The sequence below is a fragment of the Heptranchias perlo genome, chromosome 2 (genome assembly GCF_035084215.1).
Source record: "Heptranchias perlo isolate sHepPer1 chromosome 2, sHepPer1.hap1, whole genome shotgun sequence".
NCBI lineage: Eukaryota > Metazoa > Chordata > Chondrichthyes > Hexanchiformes > Hexanchidae > Heptranchias > Heptranchias perlo.
This window is the reverse complement of record NC_090326.1, coordinates 171,510,756-171,522,843: the sequence shown is the minus strand read 5'-3', so window position 1 is coordinate 171,522,843 and position 12,088 is coordinate 171,510,756. Positions and strand designations below refer to the sequence as shown.

General features: G+C 45.9%; 1 protein-coding gene across 1 annotated transcript in view; it reads left to right on the top strand.

Moving 5' to 3' along the window:
• The window catches only part of scrib (scribble planar cell polarity protein), a 296,559-nt gene that overhangs the window by 243,328 nt on the left and 41,143 nt on the right, over positions 1-12,088 (top strand). The window contains 5 exon segments of the mRNA XM_067996625.1: positions 32-188; positions 1,156-1,324; positions 1,621-1,710; positions 8,834-9,013; positions 11,310-11,471. Coding sequence (XP_067852726.1) covers positions 32-188; positions 1,156-1,324; positions 1,621-1,710; positions 8,834-9,013; positions 11,310-11,471 — 758 coding nt within the window.

The window sequence follows — 12,088 nt, the reverse complement described above, 5'->3', positions numbered from 1 at the left end:
AGATGTGGATGATTCTGTCCTCCGTCCCAAGGTGTCATCACCGAGTGGGCTGGATAGCCCAGAGCAGCGCTCATTCCGCGACAGGCAGAAGTACTTCGAGATCGATGTGAAGCAGCAAGTCGCAGAGAAGCCCAAGCGAGTGTCGCTGGTTGCCGAGGATGACCTGAGGAAGATGAAGGAAGAGGAAGGTAGGTGCTCGTTGCTTTGAGGGGTCATGGGTCACATGTGGTACTCCTGGCACAGACCCGGGGCTGTAATTTTTTTATATTCGTTCGTAGGATGTGGGCATCGCTGGCGAGGCCGGCATTTATTGCCCTCGAGAAGGTGGTGGTGAGCCGCCTTCTTGAACCGCTGCAGTCCCTATGGTTAGCGAGATTTTACAACTGAGTGTCTTGCTGGGCCATTTCAGAGGGCGATTAAGAGTCAACCACATTGCTGTGGGTCTGGAGTCACATATAGGCCAGACCGGGTGAGGACGGCAGGTTTCCTTCCCTCAAGGACATTAGTGAACCAGATGGGTTTTTACGACAATCTGGTAGTTTCATGGCCATCATTACTGATACTAGTATTTTAATTTCAGATTTTCCTCGGTGTGTGTTTGGTTTGTTTACAGCCGTCCTGCTCACCTGGGTGAAATTGCCAAACTCCCAGTGTCAGGTATTCATTCCGAGTCTGCCTGTACTTCCAGGACATTCGGCTGATTGAGAAGTGTTTGAGTTATTGGCCAACCTTCCCCTCAACCCTCACCCCCTCAACCCTCACCCCCTCAACCCTCACCCCCTCAACCCTCACCCCCTCAACCCTCACCCCCTCAACCCTCACCCCCTCAACCCTCACCCCCTCAACCCTCACCCCCTCAGCCCTCACCCCCTCAACTCTCACCCCCTCAACTCTCACCCCCTCAACCCTCACCCCCTCAACCCTCACCCCCTCAACCCCTCCGCCTTCTCCACATCCCTCAATCCCACCTACTCACCTTCAAACTCTGTGGCCTGAGCTGCAATGCAGCCTAAGGTCTTTCCTCTGTGCTTTGTAGTCAATGTGATGAAACAGATTCCCAGGGTGCGTGCGATGGGGAGGGTGGGGGCGGGATTGTGAGTAAAGCCCAAGAGCGGAAACGCCTCCTCTGTTTCTAACGTTGTTTTCCTGCCTCAGAGCGGAAGATGAGGCATCGATCTCAGGATGTGCCACTGGATGAAGAGGAGGAAGAAGATGATGATAAGCGTATTTCAGACATGAGCAGTCAGGGCACTGTGGTGATTGAAGGGGTCGAGTACAAGATTGAGAGGGTGGACGGCAGGAGTGGAGACTCTCCGAGCTCTGGGTATGTGCGTCCTGTGTTCCCACCAGCAGCAAACTCAAAGCACTGGATAGTGACTAACTTACAGCCAGGCCAGGCAATCAATCCAATCAACAGCAGCCTGGGGTAATGGGGTCTGTGATAGTCAGAGTCTGGTAACAGGGTACAGTGATACTGTGTGCGTGTGCGCGCGGGCGCGGGAGACGGTGGCGCCGGGCGCGCGCCGAGAGACGGTGGCGCCGGGCGCGCGCGAGAGACAGTAACAGTGCCCCAGGTGAGCGGGTCACTGCACCTGATTGACGGTTTGTTCTGTCTCAAAGGGGCTCCCGATTTGATGTTCAGGGAGATCAGAGGACTGCAGCAGGAGACAGAACAGCAAGTGAGGAACAACGACCAAATTCAATGACCGGGTAAGACAGGGTTTGCGGACTGTTTATTCATAGTATCACTGTAGGTACAGAGCAGGAGGAGGCCGTTCAGCCCATCATGTCTGTGCCAGCATTTTGAAAGAACTATCCAATTAGTCCCACTCCCGCCCCCCGCTGATTCCCCAATTCCCTTTTGAAAGTTATTATTGAATCTGCTTCCACCGCCCTTTCAGGCAGTGAATTCCAGATCATCACAAATCGCTGCCATGTGTGTGTGTGTGTGTGTGTATTAAAGTAATATAGTTACTTTGTGTGTGTATTAAAGTAATATAGTTACTGTGTGTATTAAAGTAATATAGTTACTGTGTGTGTGTGTGTGTGTGTGTGTGTGTATTAAAGTAATATATGTAAGGAGTCTTACAACACCAGGTTATAGTCCAACAGTTTTATTTGAAATCACAAGCTTTCAGAGCTTTCCTCCTTCGTCAGGTGAGTGAAGGGTTCCATAAAGGCACAGCATATATAGTCAGAGAACAATGCCTGGTGATTAAAGATAATCTTTCCAACTGCCCGTTATCAGACCTCGGCAGAGAGATAATCAAAGCAATCAAAGGAGTGGATGGGTGCGGAACTTGGCTATCAATTTCTGCTCGACGATTTTGCGTTGTCGTGTGTCTCGAAGGCCGCCTTGAAGATCGGAGGCTGAATGTCCTTGACTGCTGAAGTGTTCCCCGACTGGGAGGGAACCCTCCTGTCTGGCGATTGTTGCGCGGTGTCCGTTCATCCGTTGTCGCAGTGTCTGCATGGTCTCGCCAATGTACCATGCTCCGGGGCATCCTTTCCTGCAACGTATGAGGTAGACAACGTTGGCCGAGTCACAGGAGTATGAACCATGTACCTGGTGGGTGGTGTCCTCTCATGTAATGGTGGTATCTGTGTCGATGATCTGGCATGTCTTGCAGAGGTTGCCGTGGCAGGGTTGTGTGGTGTCGTGGAAGCTGTTCTCCTGAAAGCTAGGTAATTTGCTGCGAACGATGGTCTGTTTGAAAAATCACATAGACCTCCTCAGAAGACAAACACGGGACACAACCAACAGAGTACCCTTCGTCGTCCAGTACTTCCCCGGAGCGGAGAAACTACGCCATGTTCTTCGCAGCCTTCAACATGTCATCGATGACGACGAACACCTCGCTAAGGCCATCCCCACGCCTCCACTACTCGTCTTCAAACAACCACCTAACCTCAAACAGACCATCGTTCGCAGCAAATTACCCAGCTTTCAGGAGAACAGTGTCCACGACACCACACAACCCTGCCACGGTAACCTCTGCAAGACATGCCAGATCATCGACACAGATACCACCATCACACGAGAGGACACTGTCATTGTGTTCTGACCGTTTGTGTATTCAGTAGTCTTGGATGTAATGTTCCCCTGTCTGAACACCATCCACTCCTTTGATTGCTGTGATTATCTCTCTGCCGAGGTGTGATAACGGGCAGTTGGAAAGATTATCTGTAATCACCAGGCATTGTTCTCTGACTATATATGCTGTGCCTTTATAGAATCATAGAAGTTACAACATGGAAACAGGCCCTTCGGCCCAACATGTCCATGTCGCCCAGTTTATACCACTAAGCGAGTCCCAATTGCCTGCACTTGGCCCATATCCCTCTATACCCATCTTACCCATGTAACTGTCCAAATGCTTTTTAAAAGACAAAATTGTACCCGCCTCTACTATAGTTTATGGAACCCTTCACTCACCTGACGAAGGAGGAAAGCTCTGAAAGCTTGTGATTTCAAATAAAGCTGTTGGACTATAACCTGGTGTTGTGTGACTCCTTACATTTGTCCACCCCAGTCCGTCACCGGCATCTCCACATTAAAGTAATATAGTTACTGTGTGTGTATTAAAGTAATATAGTTACTGTGTGTGTGTATTAAAGTAATATAGTTACTGTGTGTGTATTAAAGTAATATAGTTACTATGTGTGTGTATTAAAGTAATATAGTTACTGTGTGTGTGTATTAAAGTAATATAGTTACTGTGTGTGTGTGTATTAAAGTAATATAGTTACTGTGTGTGTGTATTAAAGTAATATAGTTACTTTGTGTGTGTATTAAAGTAATATAGTTACTGTGTGTGTGTATTAAAGTAATATAGTTACTGTGTGTGTGTATTAAAGTAATATAGTTACTGTGTGTGTGTATTAAAGTAATATAGTTACTGTGTCATAGAGTTATACAGCACGGATAGAGGCCCTTCGGCCCATCGTGTCCGCGCCGGCCATCAGCCCTGTCTACTCTAATCCCATATTCCAGCATTTGGTCCGTAGCCTTGTATGCTATGGCATTTCAAGTGCTCATCCAAATGCTTCTTGAATGTTGTGAGGGTTCCTGCCTCCACAACCCTTTCAGGCAGTGAGTTCCAGACTCCAACCACCCTCTGGGTGAAAAAGTTCTTTCTCAAATCCCCTCTAAACCTCCCACCTTTTACCTTGAATCTATGTCCCCTTGTTGTCGAACCCTCAACGAAGGGAAAAAGCTCCTTAGTATCCATCCTATCTGTGCCCCTCATAATTTTGTACACCTCAATCATGTCCCCCCTCAGCCTCCTCTGCTCCAAGGAAAACAAACCCAATCTTCCCAGTCTCTCTTCATAGCTGAAGCGCTCCAGCCCTGGTAACATCCTGATGAATCTCCTCTGCACCCTCTCCAAAGCGATCACATCCTTCCTGTAGTGTGGCGACCAGAACTGCACACAGTACTCCAGCTGTGGCCTAACCAGTGTTTTATACAGCTCCATCATAACCTCCTTGCTCTTATATTCTATGCCTCGGCTAATAAAGGCAAGTATCCCATATGCCTTCTTTACCACCTTATCTACCTGTTCCGCCGCCTTCAGGGATCTGTGAACTTGCACACCAAGATCCCTCTGACCCTCTGTCTTGCCTAGGGTCCTCCCATTCATTGTGTATTCCCTTGCCTTGTTAGTCCCTCCAAAGTGCATCACCTCGCACTTTTCCGGGTTAAATTCCATTTGCCACTGTTCCGCCCATCTGACCAACCCATCTATATCGTCCTGCAGACTGAGGCTATCCTCCTCGCTATTTACCACCCTACCAATTTTTGTATCATCAGCGAACTTACTGATCATACCTTTTACATTCATATCCAAGTCATTAATGTAGACCACAAACAGCAAGGGACCCAGCACCGATCCCTGTGGTACCCCACTGGCCACAGGCTTCCAGTCACAAAAACAACCTTCGACCATCACCCTCTGCCTTCTGCCACTAAGCCAGTTTTGTATCCAAAGTGCCAAGGCACCCTGGATTCCATGGGCTCGTACCTTCTTGACCAGTCTCCCGTGGGGGACTTTATCGAAGGCCTTACTGAAATCCATGTATACCACATCCACTGCGTTACCCTCATCCACACGCCTAGTCACCCCCTCAAAAAATTCAATCAACTTAGTCAGACATGATCTTCCCTTGACAAAGCCATGTTGACTATCCCTGATTAATCCTTGCTTCTCCAAGTGGAGACTAATTTTGTCCTTCAGAATTTTTTCCAATAATTTTCCTACCACTGATGTTAGGCTCACTGGCCTGTAGTTCCCCGGTTTTTCCCTACTCCCCTTCTTGAATAATGGTACTACATTAGCGGTTCTCCAGTCCTCTGGCACATCCCCTGTGGCCAGAGAGGTTCTGAATATATGTGTCAGAGCCCCCGCAATCTCCTCCTTTGCCTCACACAGTAGCCTGGGATACATTTCGTCCGGGCCTGGGGATTTATCCATTTTTAGGCCTGCTAAAACCGCCAATACCTCCTCCCGCTCGATGTTAATATGTTCGAGTATATCACAGTCCCCCTGCCGTATTTCTATGTCTACATCGTCCTTCTCCATAGTGAAAACAGATGCAAAATATTCATTTAGAATATTGTATTAAAGTAATATAGTTACTGTGTGTGTGTATTAAAGTAATATAGTTACTGTGTGTGTGTGCATTAAAGTAATATAATTACTGTGTGTGTGTATTAAAGTAATATAGTTACTGTGTGTGTGTATTAAAGTAATATAGTTACTGTGTGTGTGTGTGTGTGTGTGTGTGTGTGTGTATTAAAGTAATATAGTTACTGTGTGTGTGTATTAAAATAATATAGTTGCTGTGTGTATTAAAGTAATATAGTTACTGTGTGTGTGTGTATTAAAGTAATATAGTTACTGTGTGTGTGTGTATTAAAGTAATATAGTTACTGTGTGTGTGTATTAAAGTAATATAGTTACTGTGTGTGTGTATTAAAGTAATATAGTTACTGTGTGTGTGTATTAAAGTAATATAGTTACTGTGTGTGTGTATTAAAGTAATATAGTTACTGTGTGTGTATTAAAGTAATATAGTTACTGTGTGTGTATTAAAGTAATATCGTTACTGTGTGTGTATTAAAGTAATATAGTTACTGTGTGTATTAAAGTAATATAGTTACTGTGTGTGTGTGTGTGTGTGTGTGTGTGTGTGTATTAAAGTGATATAGTTACTGTGTGTGTATTAAAGTGATATAGTTACTGTGTGTATTAAAGTAATATAGTTACTGTGTGTATTAAAGTAATATAGTTACTGTGTGTGTATTAAAGTAATATAGTTACTGTGTGTGTGTATTAAAGTAATATAGTTACTGTGTGTGTGTATTAAAGTAATATAGTTACTGTGTGTGTATTAAAGTAATATAGTTACTGTGTGTGTGTGTATTAAAGTGATATAGTTACTGTGTGTGTATTAAAGTAGTATAGTTACTGTGTGTATTAAAGTAATATAGTTACTGTGTGTGTGTGTGTATTAAAGTAATATAGTTACTGTGTGTGTGTATTAAAGTAATATAGTTACTGTGTGTGTGTATTAAAGTAATATAGTTACTGTGTGTGTGTGTATTAAAGTAATATAGTTACTGTGTGTGTGTGTATTAAAGTAATATAGTTACTGTGTGTGTGTATTAAAGTAATATAGTTACTGTGTGTGTGTATTAAAGTAATATAGTTACTGTGTGTGTATTAAAGTAATATAGTTACTGTGTGTGTATTAAAGTAATATTGTTACTGTGTGTGTATTAAAGTGATATAGTTACCGTGTGTGTATTAAAGTGATATAGTTACTGTGTGTATTAAAGTGATATAGTTACTGTGTGTGTGTGTGTGTGTGTGTGTGTGTGTGTATTAAAGTGATATAGTTACTGTGTGTGTATTAAAGTGATATAGTTACTGTGTATTAAAGTAATATAGTTACTGTGTGTGTATTAAAGTAATATAGTTACTGTGTGTGTGTATTAAAGTAATATAGTTACTGTGTGTGTGTGTATTAAAGTGATATAGTTACTGTGTGTGTATTAAAGTAATATAGTTACTGTGTGTATTAAAGTAATATAGTTACTGTGTGTATTAAAGTAATATAGTTACTGTGTGTGTGTATTAAAGTAATATAGTTACTGTGTGTATTAAAGTAATATAGTTACTGTGTGTATTAAAGTAATATAGTTACTGTGTGTATTAAAGTAATATAGTTACTGTGTGTGTGTATTAAAGTAATATAGTTACTGTGTGTGTATTAAAGTAATATAGTTACTGTGTGTGTATTAAAGTAATATAGTTACTGTGTGTGTATTAAAGTAATATAGTTACTGTGTGTGTATTAAAGTAATATAGTTACCGTGTGTGTATTAAAGTAATATTGTTACCGTGTGTGTATTAAAGTAATATAGTTACTGTGTGTGTATTAAAGTAATATAGTTACTGTGTGTGTATTAAAGTAATATAGTTACCGTGTGTGTATTAAAGTAATATTGTTACTGTGTGTGTATTAAAGTGATATAGTTACCGTGTGTGTATTAAAGTGATATAGTTACTGTGTGTATTAAAGTGATATAGTTACTGTGTGTGTGTGTGTGTGTGTGTGTGTGTGTGTGTGTGTATTAAAGTGATATAGTTACTGTGTGTGTATTAAAGTGATATAGTTACTGTGTATTAAAGTAATATAGTTACTGTGTGTGTATTAAAGTAATATAGTTACTGTGTGTGTGTATTAAAGTAATATAGTTACTGTGTGTGTGTGTATTAAAGTGATATAGTTACTGTGTGTGTATTAAAGTAATATAGTTACTGTGTGTATTAAAGTAATATAGTTACTGTGTGTATTAAAGTAATATAGTTACTGTGTGTGTGTATTAAAGTAATATAGTTACTGTGTGTATTAAAGTAATATAGTTACTGTGTGTATTAAAGTAATATAGATACTGTGTGTATTAAAGTAATATAGTTACTGTGTGTGTGTATTAAAGTAATATAGTTACTGTGTGTGTGTGTATTAAAGTAATATAGTTACTGTGTGTGTGTATTAAAGTAATATAGTTACTGTGTGTATTAAAGTAATATAGTTACTGTGTGTATTAAAGTAACATAGTTACTGTGTGTATTAAAGTAACATAGTTACTGTGTGTATTAAAGTAATATAGTTACTGTGTGTATTAAAGTAATATAGTTACTGTGTGTATTAAAGTAATATAGTTACTGTGTGCGTGTATTAAAGTAATATAGTTACTGTGTGTGTATTAAAGTAATATAGTTATTGTGTTTGTGTGTATTAAAGTAATATAGTAACTGTGTGTGTATTAAAGTAATATAGTTACTGTGTGTGTGTGTGTGTGTGTGTGTATTAAAGTAATATAGTTACTGTGTGTTACTGTAACTGTGTGTGTGTGTTACTGTAACAGTGTGTGTGTGTGTTGCTGTAACAGTGTGTGTGTGTGTTGCTGTAACAGTGTGTGTGTGTGTGTGTGTTACTGTAACTGTGTGTGTGTGTGTTACTGTAACAGTGTGTGTGTGTGTTGCTGTAACAGTGTGTGTGTGTGTTGCTGTAACAGTGTGTGTGTGTGTGTGTGTGTGTTACTGTAACTGTGTGTGTGTGTGTTACTGTAACAGTGTGTGTGTGTGTGTGTTACTGTAACAGTGTGTGTGTGTTTGGTTAGCATATCATGGGTTACGGAACCAAGGTGGGTGGATGGAGTTAAAGTAAATAACAGCCTTTACCTAATTGAATGGCAGAACAGGCTCGAGGGGCTGAAGGGCCTCTCCTGCTTCTATAATAGACCGATCTTGTTTCCACGCAGGTTGTCCCCAGCGTATCCTGAGCCTGCGGCTCCCATTCGTACTGCGAAGGCCGAAAGACGGTACCAGGAGAGGCTGCGGGTACAGAGTCCGGACCTGCCCGCGGGACGAGACAAGGAGATGTCCCCAGCAGAACGGCGGGCGCAGGAAGCAGAGAAACGAGCCATGTGGAGGGCAGCGAGGTGAGGCCCCGACCCCCGGGATGCCACACCAACCCCTGACCCCCGGGAAGCCACCCCAGACCCCCGCGCCGACCCCTGAACCCCCGGGACATCCCCGACCCGCAGGACATCCCCGCAACCCCTGACCCCCGGGATGCCACCTGTGACCCCTGAACCCCCGGGACAGCCCCGATCCCTAGGACACCCCAACCCCGGGACACCCAACTGGCCTCCAGGTCTCCGTGTGCATTGGCCGTGACATCCCCCCGGATAGAAATGGCAGGGGGTTTGTGCTGAAATCACCTGGGTCACTCAGGAACATTCCAGGCTCAGTCCTGGTCTGTGCTGAATTAGGTGGGATCCCAGAACGAGGAATTGGCCTCAGTACTGACCCTCTCCCCCAACCTCCATCCCTCCCCAGAACTGTGGTGGGGGAAAGGGTCAGGATTATGGCCCTGGTTACTGTCTAGTGAGCCCTGCTGGAGAGTAACGGGGAATAGGGTAGCGGCAGGATTGGGCTCACCTCAGCCATGAGGCAGCCTCGCGGTTTAGGCTTAAACGTGGCCATGAGTCCCGTACCCCAGTGAGAGTCAGTGTCTGTGGGACCCGTACCCCAGTGAGAGTCAGTGTCTGTGGGACCCGTACCCCAGTGAGAGTCAGTGTCTGTGGGACCCGTACCCCAGTGAGAGTCAGTGTCTGTGGGACCCGTACCCCAGTGAGAGTCAGTGTCTGTGGGACCTGTACCCCAGTGAGAGTCAGTGTGTGTGGGACCCGTACCCCAGTGAGAGTCAGTGTGTGTGGGACCCGTACCCCAGTGAGAGTCAGTGTCCGTGGGACCCGTACCCCAGTGAGAGTCAGTGTGTGTGGGACCCGTACCCCAGTGAGAGTCGGTGACTGTGGGACCCGTACCCCAGTGAGAGTCGGTGTGTGTGGGACCCGTACCCCAGTGAGAGTCAGTGTCTGTGGGACCCGTACCCCAGTGAGAGTCAGTGTCTGTGGGACCCGTACCCCAGTGAGAGTCGGAGTCTGTGGGACCCGTACCCCAGTGAGAGTCGGAGTCTGTGGGACCCGTACCCCAGTGAGAGTCGGTGTCTGTGGGACCCGTACCCCAGTGAGAGTCGGTGTCTGTGGGACCCGTACCCCAGTGAGAGTCGGTGTCTGTGGGACCCGTACCCCAGTGAGAGTCAGTGTCTGTGGGACCCGTACCCCAGTGAGTCAGTGTCCGTGGGACCCGTACCCCAGTGAGAGTCGGTGTGTGTGGGACCCGTACCCCAGTGAGAGTCAGTGTCTGTGGGACCCGTACCCCAGTGAGAGTCAGTGTCTGTGGGACCCGTACCCCAGTGAGAGTCGGAGTCTGTGGGACCCGTACCCCAGTGAGAGTCGGAGTCTGTGGGACCCGTACCCCAGTGAGAGTCGGTGTCTGTGGGACCCGTACCCCAGTGAGACTCGGTGTCTGTGGGACCCGTACCCCAGTGAGAGTCATTGTCTGTGGGACCCGTACCCCAGTGAGAGTCATTGTCTGTGGGACCCGTACCCTAGTGAGAGTCCGTGTCTGTGGGACCCGTACCCCAGTGAAAGTCGGTGTCTGTGGGACCCGTACCCCAGTGAGAGTCGGTGTCTGTGGGACCCGTACCCCAGTGAGAGTCGGTGTCTGTGGGACCCGTACCCCAGTGAGAGTCATTGTCTGTGGGACCCGTACCCCAGTGAGAGTCATTGTCTGTGGGACCCGTACCCCAGTGAGAGTCATTGTCTGTGGGACCCGTACCCCAGTGAGAGTCAGTGTCTGTGGGACCCGTACCCCAGTGAGAGTCAGTGTCTGTGGGACCCGTACCCCAGTGAGAGTCAGTGTCTGTGGGACCCGTACCCCAGTGAGAGTCAGTGTGTGTGGGACCCGTACCCCAGTGAGAGTCAGTGTGTGTGGGACCCGTACCCCAGTGAGAGTCAGTGTGTGTGGGACCCGTACCCCATTGAGAGTCAATGTCTGTCGGTCTGGAAACTAAATTAAGAGGATGTGTTTGCCGTATTCGGGGTAGGGTTAACACCAGTGGGACATGTTAGAGGTGTTTTGGGGAGTGTAACAGTAATAGAAGATTGTGGAATTGTTGTAAGGGGCCTGGGTGCAATTGGCGATGTGTTTGAGAGCAGGCTGGGACTGACTGAGCTGCCTCAGATTCCCGAGTCCTTTCCTCGTTACGGTCACCTGGTACTCTTTCCTTTTCTGCTCTTTCCCTCCGCGTGCCTCTCCTATTTCTGATTGCTCCTTTGTCTTTGTGCTTTTCTCCTTTCCTTTCCAACGCCTCCTCTGCTCACGGTTCAGACACCAAGCCCTCGAGGACGATCTCAGACAGTACGAACAGGACCGCGCGCGCCGCCTGTACCAGTCCCGTCAGCGGGCGGCTCAGGGGGCCGTCCCAGGCCAGGGTGCCGGTCTCAAACACCTTCCGCTGGCTAGGCAGGAGCTCCCCTACAGTGACTTCAGGTGTGGAGCTGACTCGTGCCTGCTGCCTGCTGCATGCTGCATTCTGTATTCCAGCCTCACGCTAAACTTCCTGTGTCTTCAATAACTTCAGTGTCCACTGCTGGACTGACCTTAACACCAACAACTCGCATTTAACATAGCAAAACGTCCCAAGGCACTTCACAGGAACAGAAATAAGGAGGCCACGTACTGCTCGGATAATAAGAGTCTAACTGGGGGTAGAGGAGCAGAGGGATCTGGGGGTACAGATACACAAATCACGAGAAGTAGTGACGCAGGTTAATAAGGCCATAAAAAAGGCAAACCAAGCACTGGGGTTCATTTCTAGAGGGATAGAATTAAAAAGCAGGGAAGTTACGTTAAACTTGTATCGAACCTTGGTTGGACCACACTTGGAGCAATGAGCACAGTTCTGGTCTCCATATTATAGAAAGGAGGCACTGGAGAAGGTGCAAAAAGGATTCACAAGGTTGATACCAGAACTGAGACCTATCAGGAAAGACTGAACAGGCTGGGGCTCTTTTCTCTAGAAAAGAGAAGCTTTTACCTGATAGAGGTCTTTAAGATAATGAAGGGGTTTCCTCGGGTAAACGTAGAGAAAATGTTTCCACTTGTGG